At 42.9% G+C, this 19,687-nt stretch overlaps 1 protein-coding gene across 1 annotated transcript; it reads left to right on the top strand.

Annotated features, from left to right (window-relative positions):
* Positions 1-19,258, top strand: LOC109871585 (translocation protein SEC62-like). Its single transcript, XM_031806737.1, has 8 exons — positions 1-83; positions 4,222-4,330; positions 9,630-9,735; positions 10,049-10,376; positions 10,538-10,633; positions 11,117-11,177; positions 13,315-13,434; positions 15,300-19,258. The coding sequence occupies exons 1-8, from the start codon at positions 48-50 to the stop codon at positions 15,791-15,793; spliced, it is 1,350 nt and encodes a 449-aa protein (XP_031662597.1). The 5' UTR covers positions 1-47; the 3' UTR covers positions 15,794-19,258.
* Positions 19,259-19,687: the final 429 nt, after the last annotated feature.

Here is a 19,687-nt window from a genome sequence, read left to right as displayed (position 1 = left end):
CGTACGTACTACGTGATTACACGTCAAAGGAGCTGTGTTGGAGAATCATGGCGGAGCGCAGGAGGCATAAGAAACGGATCCAGGTAAAATCATTTTAACGCTAACTGGAAGAAGATCGTTTTTGCTTGGATGTATTACAGAGAGTTTATTTTCAAGATTGAAATATTTCCCGCAACAGACTAGTTTTCTAATATGGTAATGTTGCTAGCGATTCGATGCTGTTGATAATAGGCGAAAAGCTGTGCTAGCAGCTAACGAATGAAATATTTCGTTTTGCAGGAAGTCATTTTGCATAACATTTATCTGTAACACGAATATTTCAAATAGCAATACCTAGCTATTTCAGAACATTACCTAGCTAGTTAGCGAACGTTACCGGATAATACATTTAGCTGAAGAGGAGGTAGATATTAGGTAGGTCACGTTACAGTAACATTAGGTATGTACAATTTGCTAGTTAGCCAGGATATCTCAGAAACCAGGTAGAGAAAGCTAGCGCAAACCCGTAGCCAACTAGCTTTGCTACCAGCTACTAACAAAACTCGCCAGCTAACGTTACCATCACAATGATAGGAAAGCAAGTTGCGGTTTCATTGCGGGCAACCAGATGTGAAGCCAAGACGTGTTTTGGAATATATAAATAGCTAACTAATGTTACTGTTTTGGCAAGCCAAATGCCTCTGATGCGCAAGCACATCCTCATTAATTGATGTTTGAAGGCCACACGAGAATAGTCTTAATTTAAAACTACGTTGACGTGGTGCATTTGGTCATTGTACAAATTGCAATAGTTTTGCAAGTAATGCTGGACTAGTTTTCTTTGGGGGAAGTCCCTCTCAGTTGTTTGAGACAAACTCCGGGTGGGTATAATTTGTGTTACGTTCCAACAGGAATCTGTTCCAGTAAATAACACGTTTGCCAATAAACAACGCATACAAAGTTGTATAGCGGCAGAAGATGATACCGGGTAGGGAGTGGGCTACTTTGTTTTCACTCACCACGTTTATTCCCGAAAAATGTCTCCGGTAGCCTTTGGACAAACATTAAGAATAAGCTACGTGGTGAGTTGATGCCTATTCGGCATCTAGTTAGTTGAATTGATCATGCAAATTTGTATGGTTGTTTGTTTACAACCTTGTACTTTACCAAGTTTTTGGAACCGATTCCTTTTGGAACATTCTGCAAATTATACCCACCCTCAAAGTCATGCCAACACACGAAATGCAACTCGACAACCTGATGACAATAACATACCTTACTGTAGTGTAATGGAAGTTAATCGAATCGATTACACACAATTCAGGCCTTCTGGTCATTGTCAAATTACGCAACAGGTTCACATCACCTTGACATGCATCAACAACAGCTGATAGGCGACACCTTGGCTGTCAGTGGTAAAAAAATGGCTTAATATTCCATATGTCCTTCTCCTGGCTGCAGGAACAGGGTATGTTATTATGCAATAGTTGAAATTACATCTATTCCTTTATATCCAGTTTGCTCTCTTTTTATTCTCTCAAGCTCTGTCTCATGAGATGGTAAGGGAAAAACACATGTTTTGTATAACTGATTACTATGTTGCTTCATTACTATGATGAGTGATGTGAACTTTCGGTGAGCATAAACATTGAACAAAACACTACCCAGGTTTGATTGCTGGCAGTGGCTATGCTATCCTCATCAACTATTTGACTGTAACCAGATTTGGACTTTAATTTTATTTGGCCACGACGTGGGCAGCTGAGAGAGGGGGCAGCTGTGCCTGAAAGAGTAGGGACTATCAAGACAACGTTGTGAAACGAGGAGATAATCTACTGCCTGATATTTCCAAGAAGAACACAGGTTTTAGTTTGCCTATTGTGTATTGCTTTTGCTACGGTGGGCCCTACTGAACAGAACTGTCTTTCATAGGGGAAGCGAGGGTGGCCTAAGTCCCTCTCCTCATATTCATAGGATGGGGCTCAGGTAAAGATGGGAGTTTTTTCCATTTAGTGGGGCCTCGTGTGTCTATATTTTGTGACTGATGATGCCCATACCTGAACCAAACCCCTGTTTCTAAGCCCTCCTTGCTTCATCACGTACTGTATAGCGCGAAGCCAGCAAGCTGGGCCAGAGGCAGCAGCAGGCAGGACTGAATCTCAGTGTGCTGATGCTCTCTCATTCCCCTCCATGTTAGCAGGCAGTACTGGCTTCAGTGTCGGACCAGGGCCATATTCAGTCAGTAGGCTTGGAGCAGGAGATTATGAAACTGAGCAAAATGGAGGGGGGTGCGAGGAAATTGACCAATGATAGTTTGTGTTCGTTGTCTGTAATGTCCAAAACAAGAACTACAGTCCCATATATCACCATAATACGACTATTTCTGGAATTCCCAGTGAAATAGCCTGTTACATCATTCCGTTTTGTTGATTTTTATAAATGCTTCTTTAGAAATCATATGAAATGCTTCAATTCATGAATGTCATTCAACACCATGTGGTCATATGCTGGATGGCAGCCCCCCTCCCCCCAATTCTAACCTTAACCATTAGTAGGGAAAATGCAAAACTGGCCCAAGATAAGAGTCTAGTTGCAACTTCACCCTAATCCATTTGTCATTTGTAGCTCAGTTTGTAGAGTATGGTGCCCCTGTAACCCAGTTAGTGGTAGAGCATGGTGCTCCTGTAGCCCAGTTGGTAGAGCATGGTGCTCCTGTAGCCCAGTTGGTAGTAGAGCATGGTGCTCCTGTAGCCCAGTTAGTGGTAGAGCATGGTGCTCCTGTAGCCCAGTTAGTGGTAGAGCATGGTACCCCTGTAGCTCAGTTGGTGGTAGAGCATGGTGCCCCTGTAGCTCAGTTGGTGGTAGAGCATGGTGCCCCTGTAGCTCAGTTGGTAGAGCATGGTGCCCCTGTAGCTCAGTTGGTAGAGCATGGTGCCCCTGTAGCTCAGTTGGTAGAGCATGGTGCCTCTGTAGCTCAGTTGGTTGAGCATGGTGCCCCTGTAGCTCAGTTGGTTGAGCATGGTGCCCCATGTAGCTCAGTTGGTAGAGCATGGTGCCCCTGTAGCTCAGTTGATAGAGCATGGTGCCCCTGTAGCTCAGTTGGTAGAGCATGGTGCCCCTGTAGCTCAGTTGGTAGAGCATGGTGCCCCTGTAGCTCAGTTGGTAGAGCATGGTGCCCCTGTAGCTCAGTTGGTAGAGCATGGTGCCCCTGCAGCTCAGTTGGTAGAGCATGGTGCCCCTGTAGCTCAGTTGGTAGAGCATGGTGCCCCTGTAGCTCAGTTGGTAGAGCATGGTGCCCCTGTAGCTCAGTTGGTAGAGCATGGTGCCCCTGTAGCTCAGTTGGTAGAGCATGGTGCCCCTGTAGCTCAGTTGGTAGAGCATGGTGCCCCTGTAGCTCAGTTGGTAGAGCATGGTGCCCCTGTAGCTCAGTTGGTAGAGCATGGTGCCCCTGTAGCTCAGATGGTGGTAGAGCATGGTGCCCTTGTAGCTCAGATGGTGGTAGAGCATGGTGCCCCTGTAGCTCAGATGGTGGTAGAGCATGGTGCCCCTGTAGCTCAGATGGTGGTAGAGCATGGTGCCCCTGTAGCTCAGATGGTGGTAGAGCATGGTGCCCCTGTAGCTCAGTTGGTGGTAGAGCATGGTGCCCCTGTAGCTCAGTTGGTGGTAGAGCATGGTGCCCCTGTAGCTCAGTTGGTGGTAGAGCATGGTGCCCCTGTAGCTCAGTTGGTGGTAGAGCATGGTGCCCCTGTAGCTCAGTTGGTGGTAGAGCATGGTGCCCCTGTAGCTCAGTTGGTGGTAGAGCATGGTGCCCCTGTAGCTCAGTTGGTGGTAGAGCATGGTGCCCCTGTAGCTCAGTTGGTGGTAGAGCATGGTGCCCCTGTAGCTCAGTTGGTGGTAGAGCATGGTGCCCCTGTAGCTCAGTTGGTGGTAGAGCATGGTGCCCCTGTAGCTCAGTTGGTGGTAGAGGATGGTGCCCCGGTAGCTCAGGTGGTGGTAGAGCATGGTGCCCCGGTAGCTCAGGTGGTGGTAGAGCATGGTGCTTGAAACGCCAGGGTATTTGGTTTGATTCCTGGGGCGACCCATGCGTATAAAAAATGCACGCAAGTGCATCTGCTAAATGACATAAAGGGGCATGAGCAGCAGCAAACGTGTCGCAGCAGAAGAGTAAGTATTGACGGTATTCAACTCAACATGGCATTGTAGCACACAGACTTGTGATTTCCCTTTTTCCTCACTGTGTAGGAGGTGAGTGAGCCCACCAAGGAGGAGAAGGCGGTGGCCAAGTACCTCCGCTTCAACTGCCCCACCAAGTCCACCAACATGATGGGCCACCGGGTGGACTACTTCATCGGTCAGTGCTCCGTTCATACGCTCTCGTTCGTTCACTCATTTAGGACATTGATTCTCCAACCAGTCAGCGGCAGTTGGTGCCTGTCCCCACAGCATTTGATCTTTCAGTACTAGCACACAAAGTGCTTAAATTAGTCAACTATCATCAAGCTGTGACTAGGCCTAGTTGAATCAGGTTTGTACTGTTGGAATTAGAGGTCGACCGAATATGATTTTTCGATACTGATTATTGGAGGACCAAAAAAAGCTGATACCAATTAATCTGCCCATTTAAAAACATTTATATATATCAGCAATAATCAGTATCGAAAAATCATATTCGGTCGACCCCTTTTATATATATATATATATATATATATATATATATATATATATATATATATATATATATATATATATATATATATATATATATATATATATATATATATATATATATATATATATATTTTTTTTTAGGTCGACCAATTAATCGGAATGGCAGATTTTAATTAGGGCTGATTGCAAGTTTACATAACAAATCGGAAATCTGTATTTCTAGGAACGGTGGGTTTAGGGGCAGAACGACAGGTTTTCACCTTGTCAGCTCGGGGATTCAGTCTTGCAGCCTTACAGTTAACTAGTCCAACGCTCTCTAACCACCTGATTCCATTGCACTCCACGAGGAGCCTGCCTGTTATGCGAATGCAGTAAGTTAAGTTGCTAGCTAGCATTAAACTTGTCTAAAAAAATCAATCAATCATTATCACTAGTTAACTACACATGGTTGATATTACTAGTTTATCTGGCCTGTCCTGCGTTGCAGATAATCGATGCGGTGCGTATTCGCGAAAAAGGACTGTCCTTGTTCCAATGTGTACCGAACCTTAAACATCAATGCCTTTCTTAAAATCAATACACAGAAGTATATATTTTTAAACCTGCATATTTAGCGAAAAGAAAGCGAGGTTAGCAGGCATAATTAACCAGGTGAAATTGTCACTTCTCTTGCGTTCATTGCCCGCAGAGTCAGGGTATATGCAACAGTTTGGGCGCCTAATTTTCCAGAATGTTACGTAATTATGACATAACATTGAAGGTTGTGCAATGTAACAGGAATATTTAGACTGATGGATGCCACCCGTTAGATACAATACGGAACGGTTCCATATTTCACTGAAAGAATAAACGTCTTGTTTTCGAGGTTATAGTTTCCGGACTCGACCATATTAATGACCTACGGCTCGTATTTCTGTGTGTTATGTTATAATTAAGTTTATGATTTGATATTTGATAGAGCAGTCTGACTGAGCGATGGTAGGCCTCAGCAGGCTCGTAAGCATTCATTCAATCAGCACTTTTGTGTGTTTTGCCAGCAGCTCTTTGCTGTGCTTCAAGCATTGTGCTGTTTATGACTTCAAGCCCATCAACTCCCGAGATTAGGCTGGTGTAACCGATGTGAAATGGCTAGCTAGTTAGCCGGGTGTTCGCGCTAATAGCGTTTCAAACGTCACTCGCTCTGAGACTTGGAGTAGTTATTCCCCTTGCTCTGCATGGGTAACGCTGCTTCGAGGATGGCTGTTGTCGATGTGTCCCTGGTTCGAGCCCAGGTAGGGGCGAGGAGAGGGACGGAAGCTATACTATTACACTGGCAATACTAAAGTGCCTATAAGAACATCCAATAGTCAAAGGTAAATGAAATAGTCCTATAATAACTACAACCTAAAACTTCTACCTGGGAATATTGAAGACTCATGTTAAAAGGAGCCACCAGCTTTCATATGTTCTCATGTTCTGAGCAAGGAAGTTAAACGTTAGCTTTCTTACATGGCACATATTGCACTTTTACATTCTTCTCTAACACCTTTTTTGCATTATTTAAACCAAATTGAACATGTTTCATTATTTATTTGAGGCTAAATTGATTTGATTGATGTATTATATTATGTGTTCATTCCGTATTGTTGTAATTGTCATTATTACAAATCTGCCGATTAATCGGTAGCAGCTTTTTTGGTCCTCCAATAATCGGTATCGGCGTTGAAAAATCATAATCGGTCGACCTCTTATATATATATTTGTAATAATGACAATTACAACAATACTGAATGAACAATGAACACTATTATTTTAACTTAATATAATACATCAATAAAATCAATTTAGTCTCAAATAATTAATGAAACATGTTCAATTTTGTTTAAATAATGCAAAAACAGAGGCCTCCTGGGTGGCGCAGTGGTTAAGGGCGTTCGCGCCCAGGCTCTGGGTTCGCGCCCAGGCTCTGTTGTAACCGGCCGCGACTGGAGGTCCGGGAGGCGACGCACAATTGGCCTAGCGTCGTCCGGGTTAGGGATGGGTTGGCCGGTAGGGATATCCTTGTCTCATCGCGCACCAACGACTCCTGTGCGGCTGGCTTCCGGGTTGGATGCTCGCTGTGTTAAGAAGCAGTGCAGTTTGGTTGGATTGTGTATCGGAGGACGCATGACTTTCAACCTTCGTCTCTCCCGAGCCCGTACGGGAGTTGTAGCGATGAGACAAGATAGCGACTAAACAATTGGATGCCACGAAATTGGGGAGAACTCCAATTCCAAATACTAAATATAAAAATAATGCAAAAACAAAGTGTGGGAGAAGAAAGTAAAAGTGCAATATGTGCCATGTAAGAAAGCTAATGTTTAAGTTCCTTGCTCAGAACATATGAAAGCTGGTGGTTCCTTTTAACACGAGTCTTCAATATTCCCAGGTAAGAAGTTTCAGGTTGTAGTTATTATATGGATTATAGGACTATTTCTCTCTATACCATTTGTATTTCATATACATTTGACTATTGGATGTTCTAATAGGTACTTTAGTATTGCCAGCCTCATCTCGGGAGTAGGCTTTAAGTCATAAACAGCTCAATGCTTAAAGCATTGCGAAGAGCTGCTGGCAAACGCAATAAAGTGCTGTTTGAACGAATGCTTACGAGCCTGCTGCTGCCGACCATCGCTGAGTCAGACTGCTCACTCAAATCATAGACTTAATTCTAATATAATAACACACAGAAATACGAGCCAAAGGTCATTAATATGGTCAAATCCGGTAACTGTAAGTTCAAAAACAAGACGTTTATTCTTTCAGTGAAATACGGAACCGTTCCGTATTTTATCTAACGGGTGGCATCCATAAGTCTAAATATTCCTGTTACATTGCACAACCTTCAATGTTATGTCATAATTCTGTCAAATTAGTTTGCAACGAGCCAGGCGGCCCAAACTGTTGCATATACCCTGACTCTGCGTGCAATGAACGCAAGAGAAGTGACACAATTTCCCTAGTTTAATATTGCCTGCTAACATGAATTTCTTTTAACTAAATATGCAGGCTTAACATTTTTTACTTCTGTGGATTGATTTTAAGAAAGGCATTGATGTTTATGGTTAGGTATATTCATGCAACGATTGTGCTTTTTTCGCAAATGCGCTTTTGTTAAATCATCCCCCGCTTGGCGAAGTTGGCTGTCTTTGTAAGGAAGAAATGGTCTTCACACAGTTTGCAACGAGCCAGGCGACCCAAACTGCTGCATATACCCTGACTCTGTTGCACAGAACGCAAGAGAAGTGACACAATTTCCCTAGCCGGCAATATTAAATAAATATGCTGGTTTAAAAATATATACTTGTGTATTGATTTCAAGAAAGGCGTTGATGTTTATGGTTAGGTACACACTGGTGCAACGACAGTGCTTTTTTCGCGAATGCGATTGTCAAATCACCTGTTTGGCGAAGTAGGCTGTGATTCAATGAGAAATTATAACAGCTAGTCAGCCTGCCACGCAGTCTCCTCGTGGAGTGCAATGTAATCGGTCATGATTGGTGTTCAAACATGCCGATTACCGATTGTTATGAAACCTTGAAGTCGGCCGGCCATTCCGATTAATCGGTCGACCTCTGGTTGGAATATCCCTACTTCAAATAGGCTATCATTGTGGGGACTGGTTTGAGAAACACTTTTTGGGGATTAAATCAGTTTTTTTTTTTTTACCACTTGACAAGGAAAACCCCAATTTTAGACTTTAAAGCTGCAATATATAATTTTTGGACCGACCCAACCCAATTCACATAGAAATATGTTTATTGAATGACAGATATCATTGAATGCAAGTCTAAGAAGCTGTAAATCTGTTCTATGTGCGCAATTTCTATGCTTCCTGTAATTTTCTGCACTATACTTGCTTGTTTTGTCACATAAACTTGGGCAAACTATTAGAATTTAAGCAGCCAGGAAATGGCAGAGCGTTTTCTGCGTAGTGCATCTTTACCTGAGGCCTGAAGTTTTTCTTGGTCAGGATAAATCTGGGCCTTAGTAGTAGTAGGCCTAATGACGACGGTGTCTTAGTAGTAGGCCTAATGACGACGGTGTCTTAGTAGTAGGCCTAATGACGAAGGTGTCTTAGTAGTAGGCCTAATGACGACGGTGTCTTAGTAGTAGGCCTAATGACGACGGTGTCTTAGTAGTAGGCCCAATGACGACGGTGTCTTAGTAGTAAGGTAACTAATGACGACGGTGTCTTAGTAGTAAGGTAACTAATGACGACGGTGTCTTAGTAGTAAGGTAACTAATGACGACGGTGTCTTAGTAGTAAGGTAACTAATGACGACGGTGTCTTAGTAGTAAGGTAACTAATGACGACGGTGTCTTAGTAGTAAGGTAACTAATGACGACGGTGTCTTAGTAGTAAGGTAACTAATGACGACGGTGTCTTAGTAGTAAGGTAACTAATGACGACGGTGTCTTAGTAGTAAGGTAACTAATGACGACGGTGTCTTAGTAGTAAGGTAACTAATGACGACGGTGTCTTAGTAGTAAGGTAACTAATGACGACGGTGTCTTAGTAGTAAGGTAACTAATGACGACGGTGTCTTAGTAGTAAGGTAACTAATGACGACGGTGTCTTGATGTGAGAGACGACAATTGGCGTTTATTTGTTATTTCTTCCGGTCCTGCTGAGTTGCGGGTTGGAATAGAGTTAACCTTTGACCCAGAATCTCTCACTATATCTCATAGTAGTACTGTTGACCTGCCAATGTTTACATTTGCCCAATGACTTTAGCCCCATAGCAGACCTATTCTGTCAACAGTGTCAGTAAATGCTGCACAGTCGTTGTTTTAAATATCTGTGACGTGCTGTCTGTTGGAGAGGAGTTTTTGTACACATCCCCAGGGACCAGGATTACAGAATGTTTTCATAGCATGCTAGTCATTGAGTTTCAACGTACTGTATCACTCTACCATCTTTGATGTCATTTTGAACATGGTTGTCTGTTTCCTTTTGTCAGCCTCCAAGGCGGTGGACTGTCTGCTGGACTCCAAGTGGGCCAAAGCCAAGAAGGGAGAGGAGGCCGTGTTCACCACCAGAGACTCTGTGGTGGACTACTGCAACAAGTTAGTCTAATGTGGGAGTGCTGGATGTTGTCTAACTACTACCCTACACTAGAACAGAAGTTGCTTTCACACTACACATTGTTCACTACAACTTTCATGTGTGTATGTTGTCCCTATGTAATTAGGAAGTTCGAGGCATAAGAATATTGGGGCAAAATGTGTGTAATGTTAAAGGTTCTACAAGGACTTTATACAGGCTCCCAATGGTTTCAGGGGCTCCCAACAACATCTGAAACAATATGATGAAGCACTGAACAATATTTGACCATGGTTGATCTTAATTATGTGTTCCGGTGTTTCTGCTCTCCTCCAGGCTGCTGAAGAAGCAATTCTTCCACCGTGCTCTGAAAGTCATGAAGAAGAAGCCAGAGAAGGACATCAAGAAAGACAAGGAGAAAGAAAAAGAGAAGAAGAAGGATTCCAAGGATGTAGAGGCTTCAGATGTAAAGAAGGAGAAAGAGAAGAAGAAGGATGTAGAGGCTTCAGATGTAAAGAAGGAGAAAGAGAAGAAGAAGGATATAGAGGCTTCAGATGTAAAGAAGGAGAAAGAGAAGAAGAAAGATGCAGAGGCTTCAGATGTAAAGAAGGAGAAAGAGAAGAAGAAGGATGTAGAGGCTTCAGATCTAAAGAAGGAGAAGAGTGTATGTAAATTGAACTGACTATATAGGCCATGAACATGTTGTATAGTTTGTAAGAGGTTAGACCACTGAAGTGGTTTGGTCATAGAATCTAGATAAATCTAGATCTAGATAAATTTTTATTTTATAAAGGCCATATGTCCATACTGTTTCTTTGTGCTCAGGACGATAGCCCCGGAACGCCAAAGAAGAAAAAAGACGTGAAGAAGAAATTCAAACTGGAGCCTCATGAGGATCAGCTCTTCTTGGATGGCAATGAGGTGAGTTGGAACCTGGGAAAAGGGCTCCGCCTCTCCAAAGATTAGGATGGGTAAAAATATGAAAGACTTTCTGGAAAAGTGAGTATGTTTCAGTTGGCGTGTAGCCAGAGGTCATTGTTGTAATATTCACTTTGAAAGACAGTGAAGATTCTGATCTTTGTGGCATGAATTCAGCACATTGGTGTTTGTCTTTCCCTGTGGCATTTTGAGAGAATTCCAGAGCAAACGAGTTTACTTTCACAAGATAACTGTTTGAGGGGGTGCACGTAATGAGGCACATTCTCCATGATGAGAGACCTTCTTTGTGGTGTCAGTTTGCCATGTAAGCATGACATGATGATATGATGGCAAAAGGGTTCAATGTGACTTGCACGGAGTTCACCATGTGATGTGTAAAAAAAAACGGTGAATCGCTGTGATTGATAAATTAAAAACTATTTCTAAGGTGAAATTTAAAATTATCACATTTACTCCACTTTCCAGGTATTTGTTTGGATCTACGACCCAGTCCATTTTAAAACCTTTGCCATGGGACTGATTCTGGGTGAGTGGAATTGTAGCGTTAATTACCTAGAATATTCCATTTTGATAACTGATTAAACTGTCTTTCGCAAATAACTGCTAATTGCGGCTGAATTGGTAGGGATGGTCATGAGTAGTCGGAATGGACGGCAAAACTCCATCTCTAACCAGAGGTCGAAACGTTGTCTTAAAGATTCTAGTGTTTGATTCTAGTGTTCCATTTGTACATGTGCATTTGCGAGGCACAATAAAAAAAGAAGCCAAGCATCACTCCGTCCCTAAATTCCCTTTCCCCTCCGTGTCTCACTAAAGCAATTGCTTTCTGATCACTCCCTCTACACATGCGGGCTAAATGAGCACACAAGCTCCCGTTAGGCCTACAGAAATAAATGCCTATAAAAACATATCTAACTGATGGGATACACAAGCTACATTCCTTGCCAAATGACAACAGTTTTATCGCGTTCAAAATGGACTTGTTTACCGAAGTAAGGGGAATAGGTGGTTCCAGCCACGAGCAGTTTTGGAATAATTGCGTCACGTAATTGTTCCTTCTTAGGCTACTTTGCGAACTGCTTGTGCCATTTAGAATAGATTCGCCTATAACACATTTAAACATAGACAGCGAAAAAAATTCTAAAATGTGAGTTTGAGAAAGACAGCGTGTATTTTCAATCATTAAGCCTATGTCTACTCACCTAACAGATGAGTTTGAGAAAGACAGCGTGTATTTTCAATCATTAAGCCTATGTCTACTCACCTAACAGATGAGTTTGATAAAGACAGCGTGTATTTTCAATCATTAAGCCTATGTCTACTCACCTAACAGATGAGTTTGAGAAAGACAGCGTGTATTTTCAATCATTAAGCCTATGTCTACTCACCTAACAGATGAGTTTGAGAAAGACAGCGTGTATTTTCAATCATTAAGCCTATGTCTACTCACCTAACAGATGAGTTTGAGAAAGACAGCGTGTATTTTCAATCATTAAGCCTATGTCTACTCACCTAACAGATGAGTTTGAGAAAGACAGCGTGTATTTTCAATCATTAAGCCTATGTCTACTCACCTAACAGATGAGTTTGAGAAAGACAGCGTGTATTTTCAATCATTAAGCCTATGTCTACTCACCTAACAGATGAGTTTGATAAAGACAGCGTGTATTTTCAATCATTAAGCCTATGTCTACTCACCTAACAGATGAGTTTGAGAAAGACAGCGTGTATTTTCAATCATTAAGCCTATGTCTACTCACCTAACAGATGAGTTTGATAAAGACAGCGTGTATTTCCAATCATTAAGCCTATGTCTACTCACCTAACAGATGAGTTTGAGAAAGACAGCGTGTATTTTCAATCATTAAGCCTATGTCTACTCACCTAACAGATGTAGTGGCTGCAGTTCATCACCATGCATTGTTCAATGTGGAATTGTTAATACATTTTTTAAATTCAAAAGAATATCAGAATAAACTAAATTGAACGTCTCAATCGAAAATTCTGTTTTGTAACCCAGAATTTTTTTTGCCTCGACATATTGAGCCCAGTTTTAAGTGAGCACTTGGAGAATAACTATTCCAGACGCGCATCAATTAGCACTGGCAAAAAAAAAATCAATTTGGAAAAATATTCTGTTCTATTTTATTCTGTTATGTTACATCATGATTTATACTATAAAATAGGAGCCTCTTGACTGTGCTATGGGCTCGGGAAATTAACTAAACAAAGCTAGGCCGTTGCACAGCCATAAACTTTTACAAGCAAGCGTCACTGTTGATGTTAGTGCCTTTTTTTAAATGATTATTTTCTTTGGAGATTATATATAATATAATTAGTTGATTTTACGGTTTCAATAAATTAATCTTAAAATGGCACTTGTTTTTTTTTTTGACGGGTGTGTGTATATATGGGGCAATTAGGATTTGTTATCTGTCGTGGTTATGATAAATCGGGCATTGTTGCGCAATGTTAGCATACAGATAAATGCTCAATTTTTTCTCCAGTGCATGCCTTGTTCTAAAAGTCACTTTTATTTGACTACGGGGGAAAAATGCTGTTACTCAAACAGTCAACATTTCAGATGACCATCCCTATGAATTGGTAAAGGGAATAACAATGCTTATTTTCCACTGTACTAAGGCCTGCGTCTCTGTTTCCAGTAATTGCAGTGATCGCGGCCACTCTCTTCCCGCTGTGGCCGGCTGAGATGCGTGTGGGTGTGTACTACCTGAGCGTGGCAGCAGGCTGTTTCGTGGCCAGTATACTGCTGTTGGCTGTTGGTAAGAAAGAAAACACCCAACCTCTTGACACTTGTGTACAACTAAAAATAGTGTAACTAACAGCCTTCTCTCGTCCTCCTTTCGGCAAATCAAACTGCGACTCCATTTTGCTCCTCCCCGCCTACAAACAAACACTCAAAAGGTATGTTCCGGTGGTCAGGACTGTACAACGCTGTTCTGACCAATCAGAATCCATGCTCCAAGATTGTTTTGATCACGCCGGACTGGAATATGTTCCAGGTCGCGTCTGGGGATAACATCATTGAATACGCCGACAAAAATAAAGAGATGATGTGATACCGATGGCATCTTTCAAAACTTACCGGAATCCAAAAACGTAGATTGATGGCAGCCTTGTTGGGAAACTGAAGGAGAGACATGCTGCTTATAAACAGGGCAAAGTGACCTGGGATAACTGTATGGTTAAACAGCACAAATACGACCCACGGAGATCGACAAAAATGCGAGACACAAGTATAGGGGCAAAATGGAGGAGTAATTCAGCGGGTCGGATACGAGGCATATGTGGCAGCGGCTTCTAACGATCACGGATTACAAAAAGAAAGCCAATCGCATCACAGACACTAACACCGGAAGAGCTAAACCCCTTTTTCTCACGCTTGGAGCATAAGGGTGAGCCACCGAGGACAGCGAGGGCTACGTGCTGATGGTCTCCACGGGGGATGTACGTACCACTCACTTCTGTCATCATGAAGTGCTTCAAGAGGCTAGTCAAAACACCACATCACCTCAACTTCTTAACAAACGTAGCCTACATTACCACCTCCACACTGATCTTCAACATGGTTGGCCTCACAATGGTGTGTCCTCAGTCCCCTCCTGTATTCCCTGTATATCCATGACTGCGTGGCCTCACGCAGTTACAACTCCATCAAGTTCGCTGACAACACGACAGTAGCAGGCCTGTTTACCAACAACGAAACGGCCTACAGAGAGGAGGTAGGACACTGCTGGCGTGGTGCCAGGTAAACAATCTCTCCCTCAACGTCAGCATAACAAAGGAGCTGATTGTGGACTTCAGGAGGAATGAGGCTGGGCACACCCCTTCCCCGTCAACAGGGCCGCCGTGGAGACAGTCAAAAACGTCAAGTTCCTCGGGGTACACGTCTCCGAGGAGCTGAAATGGTCAAACCACACAGGTTTGCTGTCGTGGTGAAGGCACGACAGCAACTCTTCAACCTTAGGAGGCTGAGGAAATGTATCCCGTCTCTGAGGGCTCTGTGTTCTACAGGAGCACCATCGAGAGCATACTGTCGGGCTGCATCACAGCCTGGTATGGCAACTCCACTGCCGCTGACAGCAACGCCTCCTGCCTTCCAGGACACCTATAACACCAGGTGTCGCAGGAAGGACAAGAAGACCATCAGGGAACTTGGTCACCTGAGCTACGGCCTGTTCTCCACACAGCTGAAAAGTCCCGTCCCCCCCTCACATTCCCTGTGCATGTGATCACCATATTGCTAATAACCTTAAAGGGATACTGCCAGATTCTGACATTAAGCCCTTGTTCTACACAGAGTCGGATGTACTCGTGGATACCATTTCTATGTCTCTGTGTGCAGTATGCAAGAACTTAAGTGTTAGTTTTGCGAGCCAATTAAATGCCGGAATCTTGCAGTAACCATTTAACAGGGAATTCCAATAAAGTTCAAATTCCGTTTTGTTCTTTTACCTTTTTATAATTTATCTTGTATGTTTACCTAGAGACTTGAGTCAAACTGGGTGACACGGCACTGAAGATGATGTCACAGGGTTGCGTTCCTTCCCCTCAGCACCGTTGACGTTAGTTGCTGGCCTTTGCTTTGTCATTACAATGCCATTTGACAATGTTTATCTCCCCTCAGCTCGCTGCATCCTGTTTGTGATCATCTGGCTGGTGACGGGCGGACGCCACCACTTCTGGTTCCTGCCCAACCTCACGGCTGACGTGGGCTTCATCGACTCTTTCCGCCCGCTCTACACGCACGAGTACAAGGGCCCGCGGGACTCCAGCAAGAAAAGCCAGGACAAGACTGAGGGCAAGACCAGCGATGAGAAGGAGGGTGACGGTGAGGAGGAAGAGGAGGAAGGAGACGAGGGCACAGTGCCACAGGGGATGGAAGAAGGCGAGGTGGCGAAGGGGACGGGGACGTCAGCGAGTACCGCTGAGCGCTCTGACACAGACAGCGACCGGCGTGAGGACGAGGGTTCGCAGCACAGCAATGGAAATGACTTTGAGATGATCACCCGTGAGGAGCTGGAGCAGCACACGGAGGAGGAGGAAGAGGAAGAAGGAGAGGGGGATGAAGGAGAGCAGGAAGGAGACGGTGAGAGAGAGCCCGTACCTGTTCAAACATAAACATTCTATCACTGCCACCTCCTTCTCCTCCACCCTCGTGCTCCTCCAAGGACAACCTCCCACCTCCTCCAGGTCTTGTCAACCTCGCTGAGGAGACAACTCCATCTTGCCTGCTCCGATCTTCCACCAACTATACAGATGCCACGCCTGAGTATCGACACTGGTGTCAAATGGCTATAACATTGGAAAAGAAGCCTTATTGTGGTTCTAAAATCCCCAGCTTATTTAAACTGAGAAATGCAAACTAACTTAACAGATGTTTGTCTGAGGAAGTTGTCACGTTAGTACTCCCAACTCTTCCCATATGTTTCGGTACTTACGTTATGCCTGTTATCCCATATCATTCTAGTTAACTCATCCACTCTGTGTTTACCATTGCTACAATGCTTCCCTTGTATGTCTCTTGTCAATTTCCACAGGCAAGGGAATTGGAGCTATGGAATCGTTTTTACTTGGGGAAGTACTGCCATCTTGTCTACCTACCCCTCAAATCCAGACTGTTGTTTTATGAACAACGTGCGATTTGTACAATCATGGTTAGGCTAAGCCCAGTGTTGTGTCCAGTAGCTGCAAAACACAGTAACTAAATTGAAATGGTAACCAAAATATACACATTTTCACCATTTCCCTTTGGTCTATTGTCACCCAACTGGGTCCTGTACTAGCAGTGGCATCTGGCCCTCTACACAGTTCAACTCTTGTTTTTTATGAGTCTGATCTCTCCTCGGCAGCCATCGGACGTTACGATTGACCAACCGTTGGATACGCCACTATAACTAATGTGGATGGACCAAAATCCATAGTTTACCCCACTACAAAGACCTCACTTATTGGGGGTTTTGCCGAAATATGTCTGGCGAGAGAACAAAAGAATGGGGGGAAAAAATGGCGGCGGCAGATGAACATCATTAACAATAAACAGCCTTGTGGTTCTTTTGCGGTACTTATTTTCAATGAGAAATGTTTGGTTGATAATGATCGGTTCTGTACACAAACACACACACACACACACACACGTAAAACCAGAGTTTATAAGAGTCTTGTCCATTTACAAGCAGTCGGACAACAAAAATAAAACAGGTCGTTTGAGATGCCACTTTCTAGAAGAAATGTATTCTGAGGCCACGCACATGCAGACAGCAAAGATGGAACGGGAAACCTGTTCTTAAAGTTTTGTATTCACCATTTAGAATCGGACATCAAAATTAAAGTGCCAAACACGTTAATTGTTGTTACAATGCATGCTGTTTTCATACGGGAAGACATGTCAAAAGTGTCAGCAAGGGATTTTGGTACATTTATTCATTTTTGTAACGATTGTGTCAAATTCCAAACCTTTTTGCACCTTAGAAACGCAGCGCAGTATAGGAGCCAAGACATTAGTGTGTAGACATCAATCCCCTTCTCCCTTCAGTTCTATCTAAGCCATGCAAAGCAGGCAATATGTCCTGAAGCTTACTATACTCATTCTACGATCGCTTGTAATAGTATTGTCAGTTCAATTCGGATGCCCATACTTTCATGATAGCTTTTGTTGTGTTGCCTTCATTGCTATTCTAGTCATGCTAGCTGACAACGATGGAGACCCATGTGAATGCATGGGGACTTCATTGGAAACCAATGTGGTCGAGGTCCAATTCTCTGTAGTGTTGCATTATGGGGGCTGTGGTCCAATACTGTCTGTTCGTAAGGTTGCATTCTTTTTGGCTGGAGTTGTTTTAGAAGCTAGTGAGGACGATATTTAAAAACATAAAGATGTCATTTATATAAGGAATTCTATATCAAATATATTTTGAATTGATAAATTATGAGCCCGCTTGGTTCAACTTGAACAGAATCCTTTTTGGGGGGTATCAACTTATTTTCAGTCATGTTTATTTAGCTCTTTTTTTTTTTTTTTTTACTATAATTTTGACCACCAATAGGCATATTGTCAAGAGTGTATTGTACTCTCATTATTGGGGACTCTCACCAGAAATGTTTAATATTTAATGTGTGGTGGATCAGATGGACTACCTATTTTTGATCTAGTTGATATTGATCGATTTTTGTCATTTATTTTGTGGTAGAGGAATGTATATAGAAAACCTAGCTATGTGGCTACTTACAGCAAAGTCCCACAAACATGTTTGTTTCTTGCCATAAGTGAATGATTAACTTGTGGTTGAGAAACCCGTTATCAGTGGATTGCGTAATATTTTATATTGCTGTTCCACACACAATGTTCTGGGAAGAAAGTTCACCCCGCTGTGGAATGGTAGAGCGGAGCTTGTGAGAGCAAGGGAAAGAAGTCACTTGATGATTCAGATATCCCACACTCTACACAGATGGACTCAATGTCTAGACTGAGGAGTATCTTCCAGACTCATACCCTTTTCACACAATCTTGTCAACCCAAACGGTAGTGCTGGCCGGTTCCTGGAACTATGCTTGGATGCGTAACCAGGCGAGCGCAGTGCAGCTCGGTGAACTGGTCAGTAGTGTGAAAAGGGGTACAAGCACATCTTGCTTTCCCCATTCTCAGAGCTTGTTGACCTCGGTAGATCTCCAGCTTCTTTCTTCATTGTCGTGTTTCCCTGAACTTTATTCAATTGTGCGTGGCTCTTGTACAATACAAGTGTACTACTTACAACTGCACACTGTGTAGTTGGTCTCTTTTTAGTATTATTTTTTTGTGTGTTCATTTTCAATGCTTTTCTGTTTCCTGATGTCTTCTGGAGAGCAAGACTGCATTCGTAAATTCAGTCTGGAGTTCCATAGTGGCCTCTGGGCCTTGGTAAATTGAGGGCGTTTTTCATTCATCTCTGAGTATTCAGGATGCACACTAGACACTCTGACCGAGGAGGGTTGATCCGAGCGTTCTGACCTCACAACAGTAGTCAAGCACCCAAGCTAACGTTGGCTAGCTACTTCCACAAACCCCACTGAACATTTCTCGTCCTAGCAGAACTGATTTAGGCCGTTTTCATGTTATCCAGAGCGTTGGTGACTAACTGCTGCTGGAAACAATTTTATTACGCTTTTTTTTGCCGACGTTTACTGACACCGGCCATATTCAACGGGTGTTGAGCGTTTGTAAATTCATCAGTTATTCTGGGCTCTGGCACAGTCAGACGAGAGTGCTCTGAAATAGGAGTAGAAAGCCAGAGTGAATTTACGAACGTGCCCCAAGTTGCCAGTAGCTGTATTATGAACGATTTCATTAAAATCTCATTGTTCTTGAGTCTTCTTGCACAGTTACCAGTCTGTTGTATATTGTAGTATTAATCTATACTGCTTTATTCCATTACATTTCTGGAAGAAAAAAACGTCATGTTTTATCTGTTAAATGTCATTAGTCACTTAGTTGTTCATATTTGAATCAATATCATTGAGGACTGTCTCTTGCAATATTTCAATATAATGTCATTAATTGAATGTCTGGAAGTATATCTGTATCTTATTGCAATAAAAATATAGAAAGCAGTTGAGTTTCCGGTCTTATTTGCATGAATTGTTGGCGCTTGAATGAAATGTTGCATTTCAAATGACCTGTTTTTCATCTACCCCAAGCTTAGTGTGTCAATTACATAAATAGGTCCTCTTCCAAAAAAAGATAATCTTACATCGATAATCCAGGTCCTGGTTACTGACAGCAACACACAATTGACTTGCCACCTGGCTCTACTTAGCCTTTTATACACTGAGTGGACAGAACATGTTTTTTCCATGACAAAGACCACGTGTCAAACTCTCCACTGAGGTCCCAGAATCAGGTTTTTCTCTCCTCCCTTGTACTAGGCCACTAGTTAGTAAGGAACGCCCCTGTTTAGGTATTTAAAGGATAAAACTAAAACCTGCAGACACTAGGCAGAGTTTGATACCCCTGACAGGCTGACCAGGTCACTTGTTAAA

Source organism: Oncorhynchus kisutch, linkage group LG27 (assembly GCF_002021735.2).
Source record: "Oncorhynchus kisutch isolate 150728-3 linkage group LG27, Okis_V2, whole genome shotgun sequence".
NCBI classification, from domain to species: Eukaryota; Metazoa; Chordata; class Actinopteri; order Salmoniformes; family Salmonidae; genus Oncorhynchus; species Oncorhynchus kisutch.
This window is presented reverse-complemented; position numbering and strand designations above follow the sequence as displayed.

Coding starts and splice junctions, on each gene's coding strand:
- LOC109871585 (XM_031806737.1), top strand. CDS start 48: ATGGCGGAGCGCAGGAGGCATAAGAAACGGATCCAG. Junction 9,736..10,048: donor GTGGTGGACTACTGCAACAA/GTTAGTCTAATG, acceptor GCTCTCCTCCAG/GCTGCTGAAGAAGCAATTCT. Junction 13,435..15,299: donor TATACTGCTGTTGGCTGTTG/GTAAGAAAGAAA, acceptor ATCTCCCCTCAG/CTCGCTGCATCCTGTTTGTG.